Source organism: Mandrillus leucophaeus, unplaced genomic scaffold, assembly GCF_000951045.1.
Source record: "Mandrillus leucophaeus isolate KB7577 unplaced genomic scaffold, Mleu.le_1.0 Scaffold557, whole genome shotgun sequence".
Taxonomy (NCBI): domain Eukaryota; kingdom Metazoa; phylum Chordata; class Mammalia; order Primates; family Cercopithecidae; genus Mandrillus; species Mandrillus leucophaeus.
In genome coordinates this window covers 1,690,313-1,718,139 of record NW_012105997.1, presented here as the reverse complement: position 1 = coordinate 1,718,139, position 27,827 = coordinate 1,690,313, and the positions used below count along the sequence as shown (strand labels likewise).

Here is a 27,827-nt window from a genome sequence, read left to right as displayed (position 1 = left end):
ATGGATGCATGAATGGATGGATGAATGAGTGGGAGGGCAGATGGATGGATGAATGGATGGGTGGATGGGTGGGAGGGCAGACGGATGGATGGATGCATGGATGAATGGGCAGATAGAGAAGTAGACAAACAGATATGAGGATGTGTTGTCTTGGATTTTGCTATTCAGTATTTATCCTTGGTTATGTTTTGAATTTTATGCATCTTCACCTTCTTGCATGTGGCTGTGCTGAGTGTTGATCGTAAAGAGGATAGGTTTTCAGCAGAATTGCTGACTGGTCCTGGCTATGCCTGTTGCATGCTGGCCCTGGCACATCAGTTAATCTCCTTGAAGTTGTCTTCCACCACCTAGGAAGGGGCAATGGAGATGGGCCTGTCTTATTTACCTTGAAGTTGGAATGGGAGGCTGAGACGATGGATATTGTAAACAAGTGTTGTGCAGTTGTTATATCTGAAGATGGCATGAACTCTGCTGCAGACATGGGACTTAACCCAGAAGCAACGTGTGAAGGCATGGGAAGGTGGTGGCACATGTAAACTGTACATTGCTTGTTTTTTTTTAGCACAAGACTCCTCTGCCTTTATCTCGCTTCCTTTTTATTGTTTCCAAATGTGTCCCCTTTTTTGGAGAAATTAGGTCATATTGAAAGACAGCTTCAAGCACTATTGTGTTGCAATCTCTCAGCCTGACAACAGACCTTCTCATTTTCAAAATAACTATCCAAGTTTTCAGCTAGCAGATCCCCTTCCCCACCCTTCTTATCCTGTTTCCCCTTGCACTTTTGTTTCCCCAAGTGGCAGGGGCTGGGCTTGCTGATGGGGGTGTCTGAGTCAGAACCAGCTCGAAAGTGGGGGCCACTCCCAGGGAGGGAGTCCGGGAATAGGGTGGGGTAGGTGAGACATTCACCCCAGGCACAAAATTTAAGGCAGCACCAAAAGCTCAGTAGTGGGATAAATGATATTTTAACACAACACTTAAAATATCAAAAGTATCAGGAAAGGTAACACAGGAAAGGTAACAAATAAAATGTCAAAATGGATGCAGGCAGCCCCTGGTGAAGAAAATAGCATGACCATAAAGGAAGATAGGCTTGGGCTGATGGTTTTTCCCTGTTGCGCTGGGCCCTGATACATATGGCTTGTCACCACACAGCTACTCACCCTGCCATTAGTTAAAACTTTCATATTTTGTTCATCATAGATTTTGTGCCTTGATTTGGACTTTTAAAAATATTGCATTTGAATATAATTTCCCCTGGTTTTGGAATTTTGGGGGCACCCCATTAAATTTTGCACCCAGAGGAAGTCCCTCATGCTCTTCTGCCACTGTGTGGCCCTTGGCTGAACATTGGAGTCCCTCTGCTCAGTGACAGGCAGGGTAGAGATGCGGTGGAGGGGAAGAACACTGGACCCGAAGTCAGGATCACGGAGCCTGATCCTGTGTCTGGGGAACCCTGGGGGAGCTGCTTTTTTGTCATTGCTTCGTATGTTTGTTTGAGATGGGGTCTCACTGTGTCTCCCAGGCTGGAGTGCAGGGGCCTGATCACAGCTCACTGCAGCCTCAACCTCCCAGCTCAAGTGATCTTCCCACCTCAGCTTCCCAAGTAGCTGGGACTATAGGGATGTGCCACCATGCCCACTGGCTTTTTACTTATTTTTTGTAGGGATGGAGTCCCACTGTGTTGCCCAGGCTGTGCTTTTTCCTCATCTGTCCAGTGAAGGGCTGGCCATGTCCTGAGACCATGTTCATGCAGCACCCGTCCTCTGAGAGCACTGGAGCCTGCCATGGCCAGCTCTCCCTCGGGTCCTAAGAGGGACATGCTCCCAACCCCATCTTTCTTTTCTCTTGCCCTCTGATCTGAACTCCTCTCCCCAAAGTCATGAAAGGGAGACACTAAAGGGAGACACAGGAGTCTCAAAGTGGCCGATCCAGTTGAGTTTTGACATGTGTGCATTACCAATTCAAAGTGCGGGCAAACTTGGTGGGGATGAAAAGGATTTGGTATTGGGGTCCGTACAGAGATTGGCTCACGGCAATCTCTGCCTCCCAGGTTCAAGTGATTTTCCTGCCTCAGCCTCCCAAGTAGCTGAGACTACAGGCGCCCACCACCACGCCCAGCTAATTTTTGTATTTTTAGTAGAGACGGGGTTTCACCATGTTGGCCAGGCTGGTCTTGAACTCCTGACGTCAGGTGATCTGCCCTCCTCGACTTCCAGAGTGCTGGGATTACAGGTGTGAGCCACCACACCTGGCCTAATTTATCTTTTCACAGACTTTATTTTAGAGCAGTTTTAGCTGTACAGAGTAATTGCACAGAAAGTACAGAGTTCCCATATGCCCCCTTCCTCCCCTGCGAGCAGTTTCTCCTATGATTAGCTTCCTGCGTTCGTGTGCTTCAACTGCTGCAACTGATGAACCAACACTGCACTGTTGTTACTAGCAGAAGTCCACACGTCAGGGTTTGTGTGTTGTGCGTGCTGTGGATTTTGACAAATGCACAGTATCATGTACACACCATCCGGTATCACGCCTCCTGTGTATTTTCAGTGCTGGGGCCAAAAAAAGCTTTCGCGGGTAGAAAAAGAGAAGGCTTTAGAATTTTACCACAGATGTCAGGCTTAGATTAGGTCGAGAAGGTCAGTATGAAGATGGCTCTGATGAAGAATCAGGAACTACAGGCGGCGTAGGTGCTGTGGCTGGGGATGAGGCCGAGAACCACCCATCACCCTTGCCACAGTGCCGCCAGACAGGTCCCTCCACATAAGCCACCCTCTTGCCTCTGCTTTGGGACCAACAAACCCCATGGCCTGGAAGGGCCTCATCCTGTGGCCATGGGGTTTGGTGGCTCCAAAGCAGAGGCAAGAGGGTGGCCTATGGTGCCCCACCATGGGCACTGGCTGGTCAGATCTGAGTCTGCAATTGGAGAAGCTTCCTGCCCTCGGGAGAGGAAGGCTCGGGACACCTGTGGGCGGCAGGTCAGGCCCTGCCCCGCGTTGTGAGCAAGCCCAGGCCTGCATGACTTAGATCCAAAGCTACACAGTGAGGCCTGCTCCGCTCTCCTGGGTGGTTGCAGCGGACCCCTCACATTCTCCCACATTTGAAGAAGTGAGCATCCTCCTGGTGGTCTGGGCGCTGCCCCAGGCTCCTGCCCCTTGCTCGCTGGGTGACCCTGGGCAAATCTACAACACCTCGCTTTGGCGTTCAGTTTCCTCACCCATAAAATGGGGACCATCCTAGTATCACCTAATAGTAGGTGAGTTGCGAAGGCTGGGGCCGATGACCCGGCTCCTTCCACCGTGCCTGGCACACTGAGGCGCTCGATACATATTGATACATGTTACTGGAATCCCAGTGGCCCCGGGTCCAGCCACTGGTTGGGTGTAATGTCAAAGGGCAGGACGCAGGGCTTCGAGAGGCTCTTCACACCGTGCATTGTGGGGAGCTCACCTGAGCAGCAAGCAGACGCAAGACAGCTGGAGGTGACCAGGAATCAGAGGTGGCGGCTCCAGGCGGCAGAAAGAACTAGAATTCAGGCCACTGGAGTTCACACTCAGCTATGTTGCTCAGAGGGGATAGGGGCCCGGCGGCATTCCTTTCACACCTGACTTCCCTGACTGGGACAAAGGAGTTGTTAGGGTAGTGCTTCCCAAAGACGTGTGCACTGAAGCCCTGGGGATCATGGTAATATTCGTGCTGATTCTGTGGGTCTGGGGTGCGGCCAGAGAGTCTGCATTTCTAAAAAGCACCCTCCCAGGCGTGCCCATGCCACTGGTCCACAGAGCACGCCTGGAGTCTTAAGCAAGATCAGGACTGTATCTAAGGCCGTTTCCCACCCCTCGCCTCCCAGAACCACTCTATTCATCCTTCAGCCCCAAAGTCACAGCATCCCACTGTAAATCCCCTGCGTGCCTGTCCTCGCTCCCCCATCTCCCAGTTCACAGCTCTGTCGCAGTCAGTTCTTACCAAATCACAGGCACCTGCTCTAGGCCCGGGCCTGTGGGCCCTGAGATATCATGGAAATGCAAAGGCAAGTCTCCAGCTTCATGCAGCGTAGGGTCTGGCTGATGAGACCGTCACTTTGACCACGCCGCTGTTCACCCCACAAGAGAGAGCACCCTGGGGAAAGCCAGGGTCTGTGTCTCCTTCATTCTCTGCCCCGTGCCTGGTACAAGGTCTGAGGCAGAGACGGACTATGGACAGCAGGTAGTTTGCTCCACATGTTTTCGCAATTCCTGTGCTCAGTAGGGAAACTGACATGGGCATGGTGCTTGAAACCATCACATTTCATACTAATGCTACATTTTCTTCCAGTCATTGCCATCTGGACACATACAAGGAACTTTTGAACTGGCAAATAAAGAAGAAAACAGAGAAAAAAACAGATATCCCAACATCCTTCCCAGTAAGATTTTATTTTATGTTTTGCATGATCGATGGTGTTTGCACTAACTCAGCTTTGCCTTGCAGCTCCCCGTGACTGCGGGCCATTCCTGTGCTCAGAGGCCAAAGATTGAGGCCCCAAATCTAACTGCTCAGCATTTGCACCTAGGACTCCAGAATGTTCCTCTCTAGGTGGCATCTCCCCGCACAGGCCCTGGGCACCTTGGTTGCTGGTGGGTCTGGCTGCCAAGCCTGTGCTTACTGTTGAGACCTGGGCTGCTTGGGGCCCAGCAGGTAAGGCGCTGTTTTGTGGCCATGAGTGCCAGCTGGCAGGGCCTCTCCTATGGAACTCAGGCCTGGCACCCAGTCTAGGCCTGCGAGTGGCCCTGGGCAACTCCCTTCCCTCAGACTCAGTGCTTGTGGCCACAAACTGCAAATCCCTAGAGTTGTCTGGGGTCCTGGACCAAGGACAAAAATGACAGAATATGAAACTTGTAGGTGGGCCGCAGCTTTGTAGGAAGGCTCTGAATAGACCTGATTTAACCCCAGCAGTACAAGTGGGCATGGGTTGGGAAACATGGGTGCCAGGAGGTGGCAGGGCCAGGGAGCAGATGGATGTGTGCGGGGGCATGTCTCGGTGACCTGGGGGCAGCTTTCACAGCCTGTCTTGGTGCCAAGACAAACCCTGTAGGTTCTGAGCCGCCTTTGTAAGAGCTGGCCTGGGCCAGGTGCTGTGGCTCATGCCTGTAATCTTAGCACTCTGGGAGGCCGAGGCAGGTGGATCTCCTGAGGTCAGGAGTTCAAGACCAGCCTGGCCAAGATGGTAAAACCCCATCTCTACTAAAAATACAAAAAATTAGCCGGGGATAGTGGTGGACGCCTGCAATTCCAGTTACTTGGGAGGCTGAGGCAGGAGAATCTCTTGAACCCAGGAGGCAGAGGTTCCCATGAGCTAAGATCATGCCATTGCACTCCAGCCTGGGGAACAAGAGTAAAACTCCATTTCAAAAAAAAAAAAAGAGCTGGCCCAGCGGCGGGGGTTGGGGGGTGCAGTTCGGGATCCTTCACCCCACCTGGGCCCCTCCCATCGTCTGCTTTGCCCATGAGGCTAAGAAAATGGCATCCTCAAAGGGCTCCACTAAGTTCAGGTCTAAATCCTGAACCTGCGGCCTCCCCCTGGTCCACAGAGGGAGTCACCCCACCCTGCCAGGGCCTCGGTGGGATGGAGGAAGGCAGCCCATGTGGGCCCCGGAAGGCTGCTCACTGCTGCATTTTTCGGACTAGAATTGACTTCACCTGCTCTGTGTGTCAGAGCAGCTACGGTCTATCCGATCTGTGGTCTGTCCAAACTGTGCACTTTTTAGAAATAACTGTCTCATTTTACATGCATAGGATTGGCTTGTGGTTTTCACAAAACCCATTGTGAACCCACGATCCAATGACAACTGGGAGAAATCCGTCAACTAGTCTTTCAGTCAACACATATGTGTAGGGGTGGCCGAGGCAACACCAGAAAGATGGGTCAGGAGGCCTTGACAGTGGCTCAGACCATGGCTAGAACCCGCACGCTTTGGAGGGGATGTGTTGCCAATGGGTGGAAGATATCACGGAAAGAGGGGAGGCAACTTACATGGCTTGAGCAGCTCAAAGGAAAGGAAGGCTGTGGCGGGAGGAGGTCTGAGATCTTTAGAAAAATTTGTGTCAAATGTGGGATATTTAGAAATTAGTATCAATGCTTAATTTATTACCTTAATTGAGTGGTTTTAAGTTGTGCCTTGATTTGCCAGCCATACGTGTTAAGAAACCGCTCAGTGCTAAGCACATTCCTGAATTCCTCATTTCTCTCAATCAGTAAACCTTCATCCCTTAAAGGTAACATCATATTGTTAATTAAGACTGTTTATTTGGCACCTCCATGGAAGCAGAATCATGGCCAAGTGTGGGCATTACGTACAGCCAGTCCCCTCCTCAAGGTGTGATGGCCCAGGGCAGAGCAGGGACCTCACCTAGGAGTCCCCCACCTGGGAGAGGCCCGGCCCACCCACTGCAAGTCTTCTCTGAGCCACATTCTCAAGTCTTCTCTGAGCCGCGTTCTCTAGGTTGTGCTACGGGAGTCAGTCAGCGTTTCCTCCAAGCCTGAAATCGTAGTCAGATTCAGAATGGGTTTTTCTAGCTTCCCTCGTAAGATCTTTCCCCTGCTCCTGGCAGGAGCACCACACCATGGGAACCCCAGGGCCCAGGCAGCCTCCTGGGGCTGGGGGACTCTGCCGTGTTTCACACAGGTGGAAAGACGGGTTTACAGAACAGTGGCATGGAGACGCTGTGGCCTGGCAAGGATTAATGGGGTGGCATCTGGCATTAGCTATCAGGAAGACTTAAGGCTGAAGGGACATCGGGCAGAGAGCTCTCGGGGCTGCTCATCCGCCCCCAGGATGACATCCCCTAGTATCACTTAGGGTGGGACTGAGAGTCACCTGGGGGAGAGGGGAGAAGGGACCGAACTTCCCCAGCCCCTGGCACCTTCCCTGCCTTTCCCAATCTTTCAACAGAGTCCTAACGTGGCCCTTGGCTCTGGGCAGGCCTGTGGCCCTGGGGAGCTCTGGGGTCAGAAGTCAAGGTGCTTTGCATGTCAGGCAGGCTTGACTTCTGCCTATAGAAAGACTGTGGCTGATGGCAAGCGAGGCCTCTTTTCTGGAAAAGTGCCAACAGCTGATAATTTTAGGAACTAATGTTTTGAATGTGAAGTGTGACTTTTTAGAATAAAAAGACAGGAAGCTCTTAGAAACTGCAAGATTCTAAATCTAAGCAGAAGGCTATATTTTACCCTGTGCTTTTCTATAGCTGTTCTCAAAGCATAAACCATTCCAAATTATTTTCAACTAGTGTAATGTGTTCAGCAGAGCTATTTCTGCCTGGGCATTGCCACTCCCTGAGCAGGAGGGTCTCACAGTGAGGTCTGCAGGACTGTAAGTTTGGGGTCTGACTCCCTGGCCACCCTGTGTGGGCTATGGCTGTCTCTGAGAGCGGTACCTGCCCTTTCTCTGCAGGGAGCCAGACGGAGCTGGCTCAGTCATCGGGGGTCCCAGGCCACTAGCCCGCGGCCCGCCTGGCAGCCTTCCAGGTGAAGGTGAGACAGACAAGGCATGACCTGGGGGCCACCCGGCTCCGCATCACAAACGCCAGAAACACACACAAACGCCACAAACACAACCCACCCTGATCGAGGACTAAGCAGAGAAAGCAGGGAGAGGACCTAGAGTTACTCAACACTGAGGAAGGAGGCTCTAAGCTTCTACCACGTGCCAGACTCTGTGGCCAGTGCAGCATAAACGCCCTCAGAACAGGCCTTGTCCCAGCCTGGCCCAGCCGGACGTTCCTGGGAAAGGTCACAGGAAGAGCAGGGCCAGGCCCACAGCACTTTTAGAGGCCCATGAAAACGTCTTCATTTCTCTTCAGATCACATACAAAATATGCAAAACCCATTCTGGAGTGCAGCTTTTCACTGGCGACCAACCCAGTCTAAGATAACCTTCTTGATAGTTCTATGGAGGAAGCTGGGAAGGCAGAAGGGACTGCGACCCACAAAAGTCATGATGGAGCCCTGACGTGTGTGTACACACACACACTACACACACACATACACTGTACACACACACTACACACACCACACACACCACACATACCACACATACACACTCCACACACCACACACTCCACACAAACACACCACACACACACCACACACATACCACACACATACCACACACTACACACTACACACATACACAACACACACACTACACATACACACCAAAACTACATGCAGACATTCACACAGCACACACACTACACACACACCACACACACACATACACTGTACACACACACTACACACACCAAACATACACACTCCACACACACCACACATACACACTCCACACACGACACACTCCACACAAACACACCACACACACACCACACACATACCACACACATACCACACACATACCACACACACAACACACACACTACACATACACACCAAACCCACATGCAGACATTCACACAGCACACTACACACACAGTACACACATGCACACCACACACACTACACACATACACACCACACACACATACACACACACCACACATACACACTCACATGCACACCACACACACACCACACTCACTACACACATACCACACACACTATACCACACACTACACACCACATACAACACACTTATACCAAAGTATACACCACACACACATCATACACACGCTACACCACTCATACCACAAAAATACACACAGCACATGCCACACTTACATACAGATACCACAAACTCACAACACACATGCTTGCACCAGTATACACACCACACACATCAGGCTCACGCACTACACCAGTCACACCACAAACATCCAGACGTGCACACACACCCCACACACAGCACTCCACGGTCAGCCTTCCACCCCAGAAAACCGCTTGTGCAACAGGCTGGATCTACCAGGCACTCCTCACTGTGCTCGCCTTCCAGCCCTGGGGCAGACTCTGGTGGTGGGACTGAGGGTTAGAGTCCCCGATCCTAGACCCCCACATCCACTCGTCCTCATGGGGCTGGTGCTCATTTCCCTGGGAAGCCTTAGAGAGTGGACCCAGTTCTTCTGTCCTGGGGCTCTTTTAAGTGCATCCACACTTGGCAATACTGGGGCCCAGTGCATGGTTCATAAAATACAGCCTTTGCACTGCAGGGGCCCAGCACATTCTGCTGTTCTTGTCTATGTAATGACCCAGTGGCCTGCGTCCTGGGGACTGAAATCCTACCCTTGTCGGCATCCCACAGCTGAGACAGTCCGTGTTCACCAAAGCAGGTGCATTCTCTCTCGGGACACCAGTGGTCTCCATGGGAACGTTGAGGAAGAACATCTCTGCCGCCCCCGGTGTGGCCGTGAAGCTACTTTTCCCCTTCCCAGGAGCTGACACTGCAGATGAAGAGACAGCACTGTGATTCCTGGTCCTAATATCTTGGCTTTGTTTGGGTTTTTTCCAGATGACCATTCTAGGGTGATTCTGAGCCACGTGGATGGAACTCCCTGTTCGGACTACATCAATGCTTCCTACATAGATGTAAGTGGGCAGAGGTTTCCTATTCCCCTAGCCCAGCTGAGGCATGACCAGTGAGCACTTTCTTGTCTGGTGCCAGGAGTGTAAATTGTCACAACCTTTCTGGGCAGTTTGGCCACAAGCACAAAGGGCACAGAACTGCCCATGCTTTACAAGCTAGCATCAGCATCTGGGAATTTGACTTCGAGAGACAGCGATAAGCACAGAGGATGTTCATTGCAGCATTATGTATATTCCTGACCAAATAGAACAGGAAGCATGGGCAGTTAAACAGATTGTAGTAAAACCATGTGCAGTGGATTACTAGAACTCCATTTGTATTGATCTTTAAGAGATCATTTAATATAAATTATAAAATTCTCATTAAAAATACAACATAAAATAAATTGTACATGTTCACCCAATTAGAGGACAGAATGTCTGCATCTCTCTACTTGTGTGTGAGTCTGGGAAAGGTTTTGCAGAAAAACAGACTAGAGAGGGGACGTATGAAATAGGATTTGTTATTTCTGGAATTGCTGGTGAGTTTTCTTTTCTTCTTAACATTTTCCTGTGTTTTGCAAATTTTCCATGGTGAATATGCATTGCTTTTCTAACAGCAACAACAAATCCTTTCAGCAAAGATAATTCTGAAAAAATATAAATCTGATGTTATTTTTTCTAGGGTTACAAAGAGAAGAATAAATTCATAGCAGCTCAAGGTAAGCTTTTTATTAATTTCTGAACGTATTTTTGGTAAAATGATGTGAATAGCTCTCATTTCCTTGTCTGTAGGCCAACAAGACCAAGGACTTACATTGGATTTTTGTGCACGTGTTTACACCTAACAGACACGTTAGATATCCATTCACACAATGGATATGTGTAGACAGAGAAACACACACTTATTCCCACACCTATACGGTGTGAACACAGGGCATGCAGTGGCCCCGGCTGCCATTCCAGTGTGTTAATACTTGCATCAGGTAACCTTGAATTTCTCTCAGCTGGCTGAGCCCTACATGGCCCCAAAGTTTGGGGGTGGGTAGTAGGGTGAGTAGCTTTTCAGATCAAGGCCATAACCAAGAAGATACTTCAGCCGTGAAAACATGCCCTTCACCTTGCACAGGGCTGGCTCTCCCTCGTGTGTTGAGTACTGAATCCAGCATCACTCCGTTCCACCAGAGGTTGTCATCTGCAGGACCTGGTGCACATGCAGTTAGGTATCAGTGGAGCTGAAACCAGATTCCTCAGACTTCCTCACTCTTAGGCCAGGAGTCTTTAGGGCAATGAGCTCTGAAATTCACCGTGTGTCAAAATCACCTGGGAAGTTGTTAGAAATGTAGAATCTCTAAGAAAAAAGGACACGCATGTGCACATGCAGAGGACATCAGGAATGTGCCCAGCTGGAAACCTCTGGAAACCTGACGATCCTGGCTGAAACAGATGAAAGCATGTGTTTCTCTCTTGCCAGCAGACACTCACAGGGAGCCAGGCCAGAGTGGGACAGCAGCAGGGCCAGGGGCTTCCTTATCTCCTGGCCCATCCCCCTCAGCATGAAGCGCTTAGCTCGGGGCTGCAAAATAGCCGCAGCTCAGACAGGAAGTGGACAGGGGCAGAGGACTTTGTCCTAGTGACACTTTGTCTGTTGGTCAGATCCCTTCCCGAGGGACTTTAGCTCATATCGTATTGAACAGCACCATGCTGAGAGTAAGATTTTGACAAAGAGGAGGGGATTGGGAATGCAGGGGGAGGCCGGCCAGTCTCTGCCTCTCCCAAGGCTTTCACCAGCTCTCCCACACTTGGCTGTGGACCCAGCCCTCCTCTGAACCCTGCTTCTTACCTGTGAATGTCATAACTCAACCTGGGCCCAATTATCTTGCCCACTGAGGAGTTCCTAGCTGGATTGGGTGAGTGGCAGGACAGGCAGCCCCTACTGGTTCTGGAACACTTCAGGGCATGACGTGTGTGTCCCCAACAAGCCTGAGAAGGGAGTGAACATCTATCCAGGGGCCAATGGCAGGGTGCCGGGGCTGGGACCCCAAAGCGACTTCCCTTCATGCCTTTTGACTTCGGAATTGTCCTCTACACACAGGCCCCAAACAGGAAACGGTTAATGACTTCTGGAGAATGGTCTGGGAGCAAAAGTCTGCGACCATCGTCATGTTAACGAACTTGAAAGAAAGGAAAGAGGTGAGTTCCAGGCATCTGACCCCGGTATCACTTCCTTTCAGCTGCTGCTGCCAGGCTGGGGATGCTCTTACCACTTCCTCTTCCTACTTCCCTCCCTTCCTCCCACTATCACTGCAGAGAGCACCCAAACACATGCAGTGGCTGACAGCATTTTCATCACGAAACAAATCCCCTGTCTCCCCAGCATCTCACTGTTATCTAATCTGTGATAACACGATGACACAAGAGTTTCCTTTTTTTCCCAAGTGAGAGTGGCCCCCGGCCGGCCCCAGGCTCTGCCTGCCTGGTGGGAGACATGAATCTTAGAAGTTAGAATTTTAGGATGTTGAGCATGTCATGCGGCAGACCTCAGACTAGAAATGAACATGATTTCACGCTTATTATCCAGACTAGAGAAATGCATTTGAAAAACGTGGTATATTGAAGAAATGTTGATTTGTCATCCAAATATATTTAATTAGCTGTTTCTAATTCAAAAAAGGATGCATGTACATCATAAGAATTTGAATCATTGACAAAGAAGAAAAGTTGAACTGATTCGTTTCCTAATGTAACAAGTACTCATTAGCATCTGCTGTGCTGGGCCAGCTCTGTCCCAGGTGCAAGGAATGGGGGCTCAAATTCAGGGCTGAGAAGTGGGGGCTGTGGGAAGCCTGTGGCGGGGGGCGGGTGTTGAGTGACAGGCAGGGAGCCATGCCATAGGCAGTGAGCTCACTCTCCAGAATGAAAGAAGAACTGGGAGCCGGAGGGACACTTGCCACAGGTGGGGCGACAATTAGGAGGCTGTGCTTCTGGTGTGTTCTGGCTTGAAGGCTCAGTTCAGCGGCAGCCATGTGTCCTGCCCAGCCCCGCTCAGGGCCTGCTGTGTCCTGAGCTCCTCAGTCATCCGCTGGCCTGGCCCCAGCAGTTCCCAGGCATCGTAGCGAGGACTGTGGGGAAGGGCTGCCATTTTTAGATGGGACTGCCAGGCCGAAGGGAACTCAGCTGGGGCAGAAGATGGGTGGCAGGCGCCCACAGGAAGTACAGGCTGGGAGGTGCTCTGGTCCCCACAGTGCCAGCTTACTAATTGCCACCCAAAACACAGGAAGCAGCCTCCAGCCACCGTTTCTGGTCAGGAATAGGGTGGGGGCTTTCATTCTGCTCTCGGGGGAGCTGAAACACGGCTGCGGAGGGCCACCCCTTTGCCCTTGCAAATCTTGCCTCTGTCATCCTTTGTCACGGGGAAGAGTGACAGAGGGAAGTAGGGGATTCCCAGCACAGGGCTCTTCACCCTGCCTGCGCTGTAGCGGCCATGGAGGAGGACACCCACGCGAGGGAAAAGGAGGCTGACCCTTCTCCAGGAGTCTCCCTGTGACCTGCGGCTCATAGGACTAGTCTTCCTGGGGCTGGTGCTCCAAGCATGAGACCAGCACAGAAGCAGTGGGGCTCAAGGACGCCGCTGCCTCCCCCTTTCAGTCATTCTGCTGAAAATGTCACTGGTGTTTTCTCTCCATCTTCCTCCCTAGCCTCCTACTGGATTTTTCCACTCCTGTGACTCAGTGCTGGGCTGCTGCTGCATCCTGATTCTCACCAATTCAGATGAAATCATTTCTCAATAGAGTTCCCTTTTTCTTAATTGCTCACACTTCTGTTGTGGTTTCCTTGGCTTCCACATCCTGGGCTCTGCATTGCAAAACACAGCTGCCCTGGCATCTCATGATCGGGTGGGAGGGAGGCGGAGGGAGGGGGTATAAAACCAGCCACCAACACTGAGCCCTTGAGAGGCTGAGACACGTTCTCAGTTCCTGCCGGAGAGCCTTCCAAGATGAGAAGCTCAGGAGGGTCCCCAGGGCTCCCCATAGGGGCAAGACTTCCCCAAACTGGGACCTGTAGGCATTTGCAGTTCCCCTGGGCTGCATCAGTGATGCCCTGTGACCCGCAGCCCTGCCCGGAGCCAGGAGTAGGGAGGGGGAAGTTGTCCGTGGCCGTCATAACACGATGCTGCTCTCTACTAAATACCAGATGCTGTTTGTTTCATAAGATTGTTAATCCTGAGTCTTGACCATGAGCTGTGCTGCTCAGGGGCCACTCCCTGCACATGCTCTCCGATGATTGGCAGGCTTGTTCCATTCCAGAGATGTTTATCTGGCAGATGAAGTAGATCTTTTCCCCCTTGAGGTGGGTCCTCATTCACTCGTGAAGTCCACGCTGATGGAGGACGCCAACGGGCAGGTGCTGCACACGGTGCCGCAAAATGAAAGGGCTGCTGGAACATGTATTTTGGGTCATTCTTGCTTCAGAGTTTGGGGTAAAGAAATGGGCCTGTCTGTAGCAATGCACCCTTGTGAAGTCCGCTGATGGAGGACACCACCGGGCAGGTGCTGCGGGCGGTGCTGCAAAATGAAAGGGCTCCTGAAACGTGTATTTTGAGTCATTCTTGCTTCAGAGGTTGGGAAGGTAAAGAAATGGGCCTCTCTGTAGCAATGCACCCTCTTCTGCAGACTCCACGGCAGCCTCATCCCTGCTAGAGAAAAATGAAGATCATTAGGCCAATCACAGGTTCATCACTCTTGAACGGCAGACTGGCAGTGGTGCAAATTAACTTTGTCCTTAGTGAACTGAGCAGGAAAAACACAAATTGCTGAATCCAGTGGGAAATGCCTGGGGAAGCACCGGCCTTGCCCTCTGGCCTGAGGGTCATTTGGGGTTAGGTACCCAGCTCTGAAGGTTACAGGCTCAGCATGATTGGTTGATGGTCAGTTAATCAAATGTATGGGATTCGTGAATGAATGAAGAAATGAGACATTGTTGGTGTCTACATCAGAAAGCCTTGGGGTGTCCTAGCCATAGTCTCAAGGCTGCCTTTCACCAGTTATGCAGCCTCAGTTTCCCCATTCATGAGGTGGACACACGTGAACTTGCTGTTTCTCAGCTGTGGGAGCTGTGTGACTCCAGCTGGTGTGTGTGAGGCCTTCTGTGGTTGGGTGGAGGGATGTCATGATGCATTGCACCCACAGATCTATTTGCTTCTATTAAATTGTTCCGTGCAGGAAAAGTGCCATCAGTACTGGCCCGATCAAGGCTGCTGGACCTATGGAAACATCCGGGTGTGCGTGGAGGACTGCGTGGTTTTGGTCGACTACACCATCCGGAAGTTCTGTATACAGCCAGTAAGCATCTCTAGTTGCTGACCTTCCAGAAGGATCATTCTCAGCATGATGCCCACAGTTAACACCCTTCTGTATTTACGAAGTGCTTTGCTCCCACCCCGGCACTGTCGCGGCCCTGGCTCAGAGGGTGCAGTGGCCAGGCTGTGCTGGGCAGACGTGCAAGTGGGCCAAGACACCACAGGCCGGTGCACAAGGGTCTGCAGGCAGTGCTGGGGGCTCCTAATTCCCAGCGACTCCTCTGGACCTCTCCAGGAAGAAGACCAGTCATTGGAGGGGTCTGGGGTCCTCCCTCAGTAGCACAGTGAAATTTCACGCACTGGAACTGGGAGGCGGGGTTTTTTCTAACACGTTTCTAACACGTTTCGAATTATGTCTGAAATGTCCTCGTTATTTTCCACACTTGGGTCCTGCTAGTTCCACTACCCCAAAGGGTTTAAGAGAGAGATCAGTAAAAATATCTGTATACAAAGCAGATGAAATCAAGATGTAGAAGAAAGTTTAAAACCATAGAGAAAAGACAGAAGACCATTTTGTCAGGATTTAAAGATAGAGTGATTGGCATAATTAGGTCACAAAATAAGTGTCTAAGATTCCAAGAAACCACAGCAAAAAAGGAAAAGGATGAGCTGATCATTCTCATTCTATCCCTGCTCACATCTCTCCCAGAAATGTGCACACAGGCATGCACATGCACACACGTACACACAAACTCCCACACACAGGCACACATATGTACACATGCACACACACCCACACACAGGCACACATATGCACACATGCACACCCATACACAGGCATGCACATGCACACATGCACACATACCCACACACAGGTATGCACATGTACACACATACTCCCACACATATGCATGCACATGCACACACATACACCCGCACGCACAGAATTGTACACATGCACACAGTCACACACAATCACATATGTACACACATACACCCCACACACATGCACACATTCACACAAGTGCACACACACCCACACACATCACACATGCACACGTGCACACATGCACACATTCACACATGTACACACATTCACCAACACATTTTCACATGCAAACACGTGCACACATGCACTCACACATACGTGCACACAGCTGCACATATGCACACATTCACACGTGCACACACAGACACCCACACACACGCACATTCACACAAATTCACACACATACATACATCCACCCATGTTCACACAAGCATACGTGCACACACATTCACACACGTGCACACACACACATACATGCACATGAGTGCACACATGCATGCACATTCACACACATGTGCATGTAAACATGCATACATGTGTACACACACATTCACACGTGTGCACATGCATAAACCTACACACATACACACATGCACACACGTGCACACATACACATGCATATGTGCACACACATGCACACGTATCTACTTCCAAATACACTGTGTATCACCTTCCGTGATCTAGGCGAGAGAATTAAACTCATGGTCTCTGGGTCCAAAAGCTGAGACAGCCTCTGAGGGCAAGTCTGGGAGTCTCCAGAGAGCAGGCCGACTGCATTGTCTGTCCTCCCAAATGTAAGACAGCTTTGCACGAGGAAGGATGTGCTGTTGGTGATTACTCAGCACCACAGGCATGGGGTGGGACTGTCCAGGCGAAATGGACCATGACCGCCCACTTGCACGGGGGTCTGTGAGCATGCAGACCAGCTTTGGGGATGAGTCTGGCTGCTTGGGCCCTGCCTGACCTGGGCATGGACGGTTGCTGCGGGTCCTGCCCTGTGGCCCCAAAACCAGCACGTGTTCCGAGTTGGCAGGGGTGAGGGCCAGGCTGTCTCGCTCGGGCAGGCCCCCTGTACATGGGCCCCTCCCCCATGCAGCCCCAGCACAGGGGAGCCCACCGCATCCTCAGAATGAGATGCTGGGGAAGTGGGGGGGGATTGTTGTACCCACTCTCATCTCCCCATGTCCCCCGCAGCAGCTCCCCGACGGCTGCAAAGCTCCCAGGCTGGTCTCACAGCTGCACTTCACCAGCTGGCCTGACTTTGGAGTGCCTTTTACCCCCATTGGGATGCTGAAGTTCCTCAAGAAAGTAAAGACGCTCAACCCCGTGCACGCTGGACCCATCGTGGTCCACTGTAGGTACGCTGGGGGGCCACGGGGCGGGACCCTCAAGGGCAGGCCACAGTGGGAGGACTCACCCTCATATGGGCAATGCCAGGGGACCAATATCAGGGTGGGCAGAGGTTTGGGCAGGGCTGATGTGAACACAAATGTCAGTGACTGAGCCAGGCCCCAAGAACCCTACAGGAGAACGCTCAGAGAGCTCCCTCTTCATCCCAGCCGATAAAACCCACCAAAGCCAAGGGGCTCCGGTTGATGGTGGGAATGGAGTTCTGGGCGGTTCTTCTTGGCCGCCCTCACCTCTTTCTGGGAATCCCAAGTCACCTCTGGGAACCAAGATGGAAACCAGGGAAACTAGGCTTCTGCAGGAAGCCCCCCAACAACACTCAAGTCCTTATGGAAGAGCACACCATGACTCGGACTGGCCCCCACAGCAGAGTCTTCCAGACCACGCTGTCCTGGAGACCAGGGTCCGAGGACCAGGCTGCCCTTTGCCAGCTGCCACTTCATCCTCGGTTTCCTCGCCTGTGATAGGAAGGACAGCCTTGGAGGCCTGTGACTTGCATCTGGGTGGGCTTTGCACAACACGAAAAATTACTCAAATGTACAGCCAGGGCCACGCCACAGCCCCCTGTTCACAGAGAGCCCCACTTGTTCCTGGCAGTGATTGGCCTCACCAGGGTATCACTTTGATTAGATACTAAGTGTCCAGCTGTTACAGACAGATTCATCCTGAGTATCACAGCACTGCCAGGGACAAAAGCCACCTGCACGCAGTGATGCAGGCGCTCTGCACCTGTCATGCAGCTGTTCAGGAGAAGCTGTCCAGGAACCCTGGCAGAATGGGCTTTCCCCAAGTCTGAGCAACACTCCCTTGCTGGGGCCAAGCAGAGGCTGGACCCCACCCCACCCGCCCTCCAGTGTAGCCCATACTGGGAGGAATCTGCAGGCTCAGAGAACAGTAATCTGACAGATGCCGCCCCATTTAATGCCCCGAGTCAGGGGACGTGGTTTGCCCGGTTTGACAGAGGGGGAGGCTGGATCCCAGAGCTGTTGCATAGTTGATCTGAGGTCCCCTCTGCTCCCAAGGGGGCAGATCTAGGATGCCAATCACACATATAAGAAGAAGACACTGTTTAGTAAATGAGAAAAATTCTCCGCACAGCCTAATCCGGGGCTTACTGCACCAGCTGTTAATGTGCCTCTTAGTAGAGTGTTCGTGGTTATCAGAGGATCGGCCTGAGATCACTTTACTGAGACCGCAGCTCCCTCTGGTGGCCTCACTATGGCTTTGCTCCTAATTAACCAAAACAAAAAAGTTGCATCGAGTGACCTGGGTGCGCAGGCATCTTGGGACCTGTCATTTACTTCGGGAGAAGTGTGACTCACGACGCAGCATCTTTCTCTTTCCCCAAAGCGCGGGCGTGGGCCGGACGGGCACCTTCATTGTGATCGATGCCATGATGGCCATGATGCACGCGGAGCAGAAGGTGGATGTGTTTGAATTTGTGTCTCGAATCCGTAATCAGCGCCCTCAGATGGTTCAAACGGATGTGAGTCATGCCTTCCTCTTGCCTTGGTCTAGCCTCCCAAAGCAAACCCAGATGCCTTGGCCACACAGGCGTACAGGGCCCTGGCTCTGATGGGCACATGGCAACCAGCCTGGGTCTGGTCTGGCTTCCCTCCCCATAGCTTTCCCTGCCCATGCGTAGGACCTTGGAGACTCCCTCATTCTCATCTTTCCCTTGTATCCTCATGGGAGATGGGGCAGTCCTACTCCCCCAAATGGCTCGTGTACACAGTACCTGGCATGCTCACCAATGTGAGGCTCTGCTGCTACCGTTCTCCTTACTCAAGGGCATAAGTGGTCATTATCTGTGGCCGGTACTCTGCCTCTTGCCCCACACCTCCTTGTGTTGGCAAAAAGAGAAAAAGAAGAGAGCCTCCCCCTTTGGTCTGCCAAGCTCCACGCGGGCCAAGGCTGCAGGGCAGCGTTGAGGATGTGGTCACCCCGGCCTCTCTGCAGATGCAGTACACGTTCATCTACCAAGCCTTACTCGAGTACTACCTCTATGGAGACACAGAGCTGGACGTGTCCTCCCTGGAGAAGCACCTGCAGACCGTGCATGGCACCACCACCCACTTCGACAAGATCGGGCTGGAGGAGGAGTTCAGGGTGAGTATGGCTGACCCTCCTTTCCATTCTGGTGTAAGCAGCCAAGGACACGGAGAAAACAGGTGACCATTTAAAGGAAGCCTCTTTCAATCACTTTCCCTCTTAACTGACCCTCAGAAAAAGGGGCAATATCCGAGCCGTGATTTACAAGGGAAGACAGATCAGGTGGCTTTCAGAGCTTCACAGCAGCCCTGCCGGGCACACGTTTCTATTTCCCAGTGCTAAGGAGGCTTCCTGGGGTGGAGAGCGATGTTTCCTTTGAGCAGGTGCCCTTGCCAGCAGCGCTAGTCCTCGACTGAGCAATGTGCTCAGGAGTGTCAGAGGTTTAACTGTGTCATTATGTCCTTCTCTGCTGCAGAAATTGACAAATGTCCGGATCATGAAGGAGAACATGAGGACGGGCAACTTGCCGGCAAACATGAAGAAGGCCAGGGTCATCCAGATCATCCCGTGTAAGGCACCCGTGGCATGGCTGGGGCGGGACTGGGGTTGGGCTGGTGCCAGAGGCTTTTATCCCAGAGGAGCCATTCGCCACTTACCCCTGTGCACCAGGGTCAACAGCAGGGTGCGGACAGGCTCACACCTGTAATCCCAGCACTTTGGGAGGCCGAGGCGGGCGGATCACGAGGTCAGGAGATGGAGACCATCCTGGCTAACACAGTGAAACCCCGTCTCTACTAAAAATACAAAAAATTAGCCGGACGTGGTGGCGGGTGCCTGTAGTCCCAGCTACTCGAGACGCTGAGACAGGAGAACGGCGTGAACCCGGGAGGCGGAGCTTGCAATGAGCCAAGATCCGGCCACTGCACTCAGGCCTGGGCAACAAAGCGAGACTCCATCTCAAAAAAAAAAAAAAAGAGCAGGGTGTCGTCTGGCCCCAGGCTAAGGGCTCCTGTGTGCTGTGTCAGGTGTCAGATAGAAAAGACACCCGTGAAGCACCAGCTGACCCAAACAGTCCTGCTCTGGTCTCAGGCAAGCCGCTTAGGACATGAGCTTGCAAGTGCGGGAGGGCAGCCGGGGCTGGATTGCAGACGAGGGTTTCACAGAAGCTGGAGATTTGCTGCAGGCACGACTTGGTGCCTTAGGATTCCTTGTCTCATTCCTTATCTCCCCAAGCCTGGGCAGAGGCCCACCTCCTGCTTACACAGAGGGGCCTGAGCCACCTGGCCAAGGCCATGCAAGCGAACTCAGCTGAGACCATCTAGGAAAAGGCTGTGGCCTTGAGGAGGACAAGAAATGGGCCCAGGGTGGAGTCAGGACACTGGTCTGCCGCCCAGGTCATGGGAGAGGGAAGGGGGGCCTGGCAGGTGCAGGAGGAGAGGAGGCAAAGCTGGCAAGAAGACAGGGCCACACATAGTGGGCAGCGGGAGAGTCAGGAGGCTCACCAAGTGGGAAAAAGAGAAACCTGAGAAACCAGGCCCGAAAACAGACTCCACAGGGATCCGAGGAACTAGAGAGGGAGGGGGGAGATGCTCCGCTTGGGACGAGGGTGTGTCTCATTATAGACATCTCCTGGATGGAGTCACAGCTCAACAAACACCAGCTAGAGACAGCTGTGAGCAGGCCTGCTGCAGCAGGGTCCCCCGAAGCACTGTAGGCGAGTAGAGCTCCCAGGGGCCCTGCCATCTTCAGACTCTGGCCCCTGGTCTTCTGGAGCCCCGGTGTCCTGCTGGCCACCCTAGGTTGCTTGCTTAGCCACATTCCATTTACTCCTTCAGTGCAATATTTTTAGTGCTTGTATTTTGGTATGTATTACATCGATTCCTGAAAAATGAAAATGATAATTGGGTTGTTTTCAGAGTTTTCCTTCAAAAAGAAAAATACCCCTGAGCCCCTTTGATTATCCTCTTTCATAATGTAAACTCTCCCAAGAGTTGGCTTTACCTAGTGATTTTATTAATCGGCTCTATATTTTGCAAGCTTGTAGCAACGGATTAAAGTTACCAAGGTGGGACCCTTTTTGTAATAACTAAAGGAAGATACTGCTTTGCAGATGACTTCAACCGAGTGATCCTTTCCATGAAAAGGGGTCAAGAATACACAGACTACATCAACGCATCCTTCATAGATGTAAGTATGCTGGCCTGGGTTGTGTTGATGCAGATGTGTTACCTTCACACGTGACCACACAGACTTGATTAGCTTGTTTTCACAATGAGAAAGAATTGACATGTTTCCAGAAACTCAACCATTTTTGTTAGCAGAATTACTTTCTTAAAAGAAAAAAAAAAAAAAAAGTGGCGAGGCACGATGGCTCACGCCTGTAATCCCAACACTTTGGGAAGCTGAGGCAGGCAGATCACTTGGGGTCAGGAGTTTGAAACCAGCCTGGCCAATCTGGCAAAACCTGTCTCTACTAAAAATACAAAAATTAGCTGGGCATGGTGGCAGGTGCCTGTAATCCCAGCTACTCAGGAAGCTGAGGCAGGAGAATTACTTGAATCCGGGAGGCTGAGGTTGCAGTGAGCCGAGATCGTGCCACTGTACTCCAGCCTGGGCAACAGAGCGAGACTCCTTCTCAAAAAAAAAAAGTGGACTTTGGAAATGGAAGGACATAGACTCGCTGCTAAGTAATTGGCTCTTTTTTCATTCTGCTTTGAATATATAGTTATTTTTCTTTTACATATCTGTTACATACCAGTTATATATCCATTGCCTCTGTGCTCTTTCTCTTGTGTGATTTCTGCAATGTGTACTCACGCGGACAATACAATTATGTGTTCAGGGCCCACAGACAGAGGCTGTCTTCATGCACAGCGGAGTTCGCAGAAGAAGGGCAAAAGGGGGAATTGCAGCCAAGTGTATGTTAATATTGCCATTTTCAGATGAGAAAATTGTGCCAGAATCCAGGGGACTCCATGCTGATCTAGCTGAAACACACAGAGACATGTCAGAATCTAAGCCACCAGGTGCTGTTCAGATGGCCGCAGGCGACTACCAGTTCATAATACCCATTTGTTGATGACCTCAGGGGCTGATGGTGATGGTTATGGTTTCAGATAAGCGAGCCTCTTGACCTGCTTGTCAGGTGTGTGCCTGAGTGCTCGTGCCAGCTGGGGTCTGGTGCCAACCATGGAAGATGGGAGAGTTTTCCTCATTAGGCCTTAGGCTGTCCTGAACTTAGGGAGCAGGTAATGGAGCCAGGATGGAAGGAAGCTGGACGTTAACCTTTGCGCCTCCATTTGAAGGGCTACCGGCAGAAGGACTATTTCATCGCCACCCAGGGGCCACTGGCACACACGGTTGAGGACTTCTGGAGGATGATCTGGGAATGGAAATCCCACACGATCGTGATGCTGACGGAGGTGCAGGAGAGAGAGCAGGTGAGGGGTGCCGCCCGGTCCCGGCCCTCCAGGGGCAGCCTGTGCACCTGAGGCACTGTCGCCATTCATTACAAATGTCCCACCCGCCTTCAGTGCAAACACATGGGTGAGACCAAGCCAGGACCACTAGGGAGGGAGAGAGGTTGGAAATGAAAAAGGTTTCATTTCACCCTTTCCGTTTTTGGGAGTGAGGTTTAACCATAGCTACCCACTGCCCTTTATTCTTAGCCTACATGTTATTTAGCCTGCCCTGAAATTTTGCCATTTGGTATTGGCCAAGATTATAACCTGTTGAAGAAAAAGACACTTATTGGCTTTTTTCAAGACATGAAGACATAGGCACTGATATGTGTGCCTAATGGATATTGTCCTAGTAAATTGAATGAGTTAACTCTTCCTTCTTACAGAGATCCACCCCTGGCTTTCTTGTATTGCATTTATTTACTAACATAATAAACACTCGTGAACTCACCACCCAACAGTAAACCCAAGGTTTTACCAACAATGTATATCTGTCTGGGTGCTCCCCCAGGACATACTTACTGCTGTGTATTTGTGTTTTTATTCCTTTGCTCTAAAAAGGAACAGCTTTACTGTCATATAATTCACCTATAATTCGTGCAATTCATCTTTTTAAAGGGTGCAATTCAGTGAATTGTAGTATATTCACAAAGTTGTACAACCATCACCACTATCTAATTTGAGATCATTTTCATCAACCCAAAAGGAAACCTTGTGCCATTAGCAGTCACTCCCCATTCTTTCCTTTCCCTAACCCCTGGCAACCACTAATCTGCTTCCTGACTATGGGTTTGTCTGTTCTGGACATTATTATAAGTGGAATCATACAGTGTGTGGTCTTTTGTGATTGGGTTCTTTCACTGAGCATCATGCTTTCAAGGTTCATCCATGTTGTAGCATGAATCAGTAAATCATTCTTTTTTATTGACAAGCAGTATTCCCTTGCGTGGCTATACTACATTCTGTATATCCAGTCATCAGCTTATGGACATTTAGGTTGTTTCCACTTTGGAGCTGTTATAAATAACACTGCTTGGCTGGGTGCGGTGGCTCACACCTGTAATTCCAACCCTTTGGGAGGCCTAGGTGGGCAGATTACGTGAGGTCAGGAGTTCGTGACCAGCCTGGCCAACATGGCAAAACCCCGTCTCTACTAAAAATACAAAAAGTAGCTGGGTGTGGTGGCGGGAACCTGCAATCCCAGCTTCTTGGGAGGCTGAGGCAGGGAGAGTCGCTTGAACCTGGGAGGCAGAGGTTGCATTGAGCTGAGATCACGCCATTGCACTCCAGCCTACGTGACAGAACGAGACTCCATCTCAAAAAAAAAAAAATTGCTGCTTGAACATTCAGGTGGTAGTTTTTGTATGGACATGCTTTTTCATTTCCCTTGGGTATATACCTAGGAGTGTATATACTAGGAGTGGAATTGCTAGGTCACCTCATAACTCTATGTCATAAACTTACTGTTTAACATTTTTGAGGACCTGCCAGGCTGTTTTCCACAGTAGCTGCCCCATTTTCCATTCCCACCAGCAATATATAAGGTTCTAATTTCTCCACATCCTCACCAACATTGTGATTGTCTTTTTGATTAAAGCCATCCTAGTGGATATGTTCTTTGCTTTTTAAAAAAACATTTTAAAATCACATCTATTTATGCCTACAGAGACTGTTGTTTAGTTTTACTTGTGTTTGAACTTTATATAAAGAGCATCATTACAGCATGTTGTCTTCTGAGACTTGCTTCTTCCACTCAAACCTGTGCTTCTGATATTGTTTTATGTTGATGCTTATGCTGCGGTTCATTCGTCATCATTATTTCATTATATTCCACCGCACAAACTATGTCCTGCATTAGCTCACGTATTCCTTCTCCTGTCATGGACACTTGAGTTGATTTCATTTCATTGTTTTACAAACAGTGCTACCTGTACATTCTTTTTTTTAAACTTTAAGTTCTGGATACAAGTGCAGAATGTGTAGTTTTGTTACATAGGTATACATGCGCATGGTTGTTTGCTGCACCTGTCAGCCCGTCATCTAGGTTTTCAGCCCTGCATGCATTAGCTATTTGTCCTAATGCTCTCCCTCCCCTCACCCTCCACCCCACAACTGGCCCTAGTGTGTGTTGTTCCCCTCCCTGTGTCTGTCTGTTCTCCCTACCTGTATATTCTTGTACATGTCTTATGCTGCACTGGGACTAAGATGTATCAAAGAGCCAAAATGCTTCATTGAAGAGTATGTGAAAGTTTGAATTTGCAAGATAATTCCTAATTGCTTTCCAAAGTGGACGTCAGCAATGTATAAGAGATATCATTCATCTGCATACCTAGTATGGTATTCTCAAGGTGTCCTAATGATTGTTAATTGAAAATTAACAAAATATTGTTCATTGTGTAATTATTGTGTAAATATTTTCTTTTTGTGGCTCTGATTTGCATCTTTCTGATTCCTACAAGTCAACCCCATCACTTCATATATTTGTGGATGACATATTTCCTCTTGTGTCAAATGCCTGTTCCTGCCTTTCACTGATTTTTCTATGGGGTTATTTGTCCTTATTGATTTATAGGAGCTCTTTACATAATCTTGATACTAATTCTTTACTGGTTTTATATATTGCAAACATCTTATTGCAATCTGTGGCCTGTCTTTTCACTCTTTTAATGATGTTTGTTGATGAAGAGAAGTGAATTTTACTGTAATCCAGTGTTTCAAATTGTTCCATCATGATTGGTTAGCTGTTTGGGCTCTTGTCTAGTAATCCTTGTGTATCTCAAAGTGAAATGATGTTTCTTCTTCCAAGACTTTCACAGTTTTGTTTTTCACCTTAAACCTTAATCCATCTGGGTTTATTTTTATTAAGGTTCAAGGCCACTACACGTGGAAGTGCAGGGTGTACACTGCTCAGTTCTAGGAAGAGCTGGGGACACTCACATCAGCCCTGGTAGAGTATGAGTCAGGGATCCAATTTCATTTTCCCCAGGTAGAAAACCAATTTATCCAGCCCTATTTATTAAAGAATCTCTCCTTTCTGCCATATGTTAAGGTTTCATATATATGTGTGTCTGTTTCTAGACTCTGTTCTGTTCCCTGGGTCAACAAGCATTAAAACGCATTTATATTCATATTCATATTTTTTTTTGGTCAGATGAAATACATTAACTGGTTTGAGAATAATTCTGCATTATAAACTCAAAATCGCCAGCAGCAAATTATTTATTATAAGACTTACATTTTTATTTTATCCCCTAAGGATAAATGCTACCAGTATTGGCCAACTGAGGGCTCAGTTACTCATGGAGAAATAACGATAGAGATAAAGAATGATACCCTTTCAGAAGCCATCAGTATACGAGACTTCCTGGTCACTTTCAATCAGGTATTGTTGAACTAGCTCTTTAAACCCTTGTGAATTTAGTGAACCACACCCTCCCTCCTGGTTCTGCTTGTCATTGAACCAGAATGTGGCCCTGTACCTGTCCTTTTCCTTCACATAGTCCCATCGGCTGTGAATGGCCAATGGGTTTCAGAGACAGTGGCAGGCCTCCTGTACAATTCTCATCTCCCTGGCCGCCTACCTCCCATTTATCTCTCAGGAGAATCACATTAGCCATTAGTTGGGGGAGGAGGAACAAAGGGGACTAATGAAGCCACAGGGGCCTCTCTGGGGCTCTCCTCCAGGTGCCTTCTCAGAGCCACCCAATTGTCCCCATTTCCACTGGGTCCTTGGTTCTGCTCACCCTCTCTCCTTGGCGAAGAATGAGGACTTGGGGTCAGCCATGGGTAGGATGACTCACTTGTGCACAAGACTTGATGCTGAGCTCCAAACGGTCAGTACCATGAAATGCACCTGCACTGTCTCCTCCATGTCAGCCACAGAGCCACCCGGGCTGCCAGATTCAGATGCTGCTCCTTTGAGCTTTGAAGGGAAAGGCTGGACCCTGCCTTCTTGAGAAAGTGATTCCCTTCTCTCCAGCAGAGCTGCCAAGGATCCCGTAGGGGTTGGGCCGTCCTCGAAGGGCTCCAGGGGATGTGCTCTGGTCGGCTTGCTCTGCCTCGCGGAAGGAAGCACAGCCAACCACTTGCCTTCTTCTTTAGGGCAAGCAGTTTTCAGCCTTCTCCTTCAGGCTGCCTCAGTGGGGACGCTGGCAGCACAGAAGGCTGAGGGAGGGCTCCCAGCCTTGGCCAATCCCTGAGAGGGCAGGTGGGGCTGGGGCCTGTTCTGCAGCAAGCAGGCAGCGCTGAGACGCCCTCTCCTCCCTGCAGCCCCAGGCCCGCCAGGAGGAGCAGGTCCGAGTGGTGCGCCAGTTTCACTTCCACGGCTGGCCTGAGATCGGGATTCCCGCCGAGGGCAAAGGCATGATCGACCTCATCGCAGCGGTGCAGAAGCAGCAGCAGCAGACGGGCAACCACCCCATCACCGTGCATTGCAGGTGAGCCCCCAGCCCGAAGCCCCCCAGGTGGGGTGGACACAGGCTGCATGTCCCCAGTACCCGCAGCTGTGGACAGCAGAGCCTTGTCACTGCCCCGGCCATGGTATTTCCTAGAGTCCCCTCTCTACCTCTCCTTACACACATGCACACACGGCTTCACTTAAGTACATACATGTCATCGTATCATACATAAGATGCATACATGTCATCTTAACATACATGCAGAATGCACTTCAGAGGGAGGAGTTGGGAAACCACTCAAACACACATTTCCATGTGCTTTTGAAGTCATCAAAAATTGCCAGGCAGAGCTCGGAGGAGCACACTCCCGACTTCAAGCTCCTGGGCAGGTTTTGAGAGACTGCCTGGCTGGGCTGCTGTGCCTACACCCGCCCTTTCCCGTTGGCTGGGATTCCTGGCCATATGAGGAGTCCCAGCTGGGATTGTAGCCACGCTGGTCCTGTAGCCTCAGCCTGGCTCCCAAGTCAGGCCCAAAGGCAGAGGGACACCCAGGGCACGTGGGACACCACTTAATCCGCAGATGAAGGCGTGAAACACAGCATTCCTGAGGGCAGATGCACAAATCTGGCCAAGCCCACGGGCCGCCCACTCGCCTGCCTTCTGTGCCTCTGTGGTTCTGATCCTGCTGTACACTTCTACTGGCAGGGACCTTGACACCTGGCAAGGTTCTTTCAAGCAGGAGCTTGGGGTGTTCTATCCTTAGGTGGTGCTAATGTGCTCCTAAAACTGCAGTTCCATTTCTTGTCTCATACCAGTGGTGCCCACCCTTTGTGACTGCCTTTCACCCCCACCCACTGTCCCACCCCTTATAGCTGGCAGAGCTCTCTCCCTGCCTGGACCTCGCCGGGGTGCACTCCTGGCCTGGCCAGTAGGTGGAGCACACACCTCGGTTTTT

General features: G+C 50.6%; 1 protein-coding gene across 2 annotated transcripts in view; it reads left to right on the top strand.

Annotated features, from left to right (window-relative positions):
* Positions 1-27,827, top strand: part of PTPRE (protein tyrosine phosphatase, receptor type, E) — a 99,594-nt gene that overhangs the window by 62,405 nt on the left and 9,362 nt on the right. For both annotated transcript variants that reach the window (XM_011998121.1, XM_011998120.1), the window contains 13 exons: positions 4,312-4,402; positions 9,435-9,511; positions 10,173-10,209; positions 11,583-11,680; positions 14,710-14,829; positions 16,810-16,973; positions 18,373-18,508; positions 18,982-19,131; positions 19,490-19,583; positions 21,125-21,201; positions 22,320-22,454; positions 25,732-25,857; positions 26,745-26,911. In XM_011998121.1, the coding sequence (XP_011853511.1) occupies positions 4,312-4,402; positions 9,435-9,511; positions 10,173-10,209; positions 11,583-11,680; positions 14,710-14,829; positions 16,810-16,973; positions 18,373-18,508; positions 18,982-19,131; positions 19,490-19,583; positions 21,125-21,201; positions 22,320-22,454; positions 25,732-25,857; positions 26,745-26,911 (1,472 nt within the window). The remainder of the gene's footprint in view (positions 1-4,311; positions 4,403-9,434; positions 9,512-10,172; positions 10,210-11,582; positions 11,681-14,709; positions 14,830-16,809; positions 16,974-18,372; positions 18,509-18,981; positions 19,132-19,489; positions 19,584-21,124; positions 21,202-22,319; positions 22,455-25,731; positions 25,858-26,744; positions 26,912-27,827) is intronic.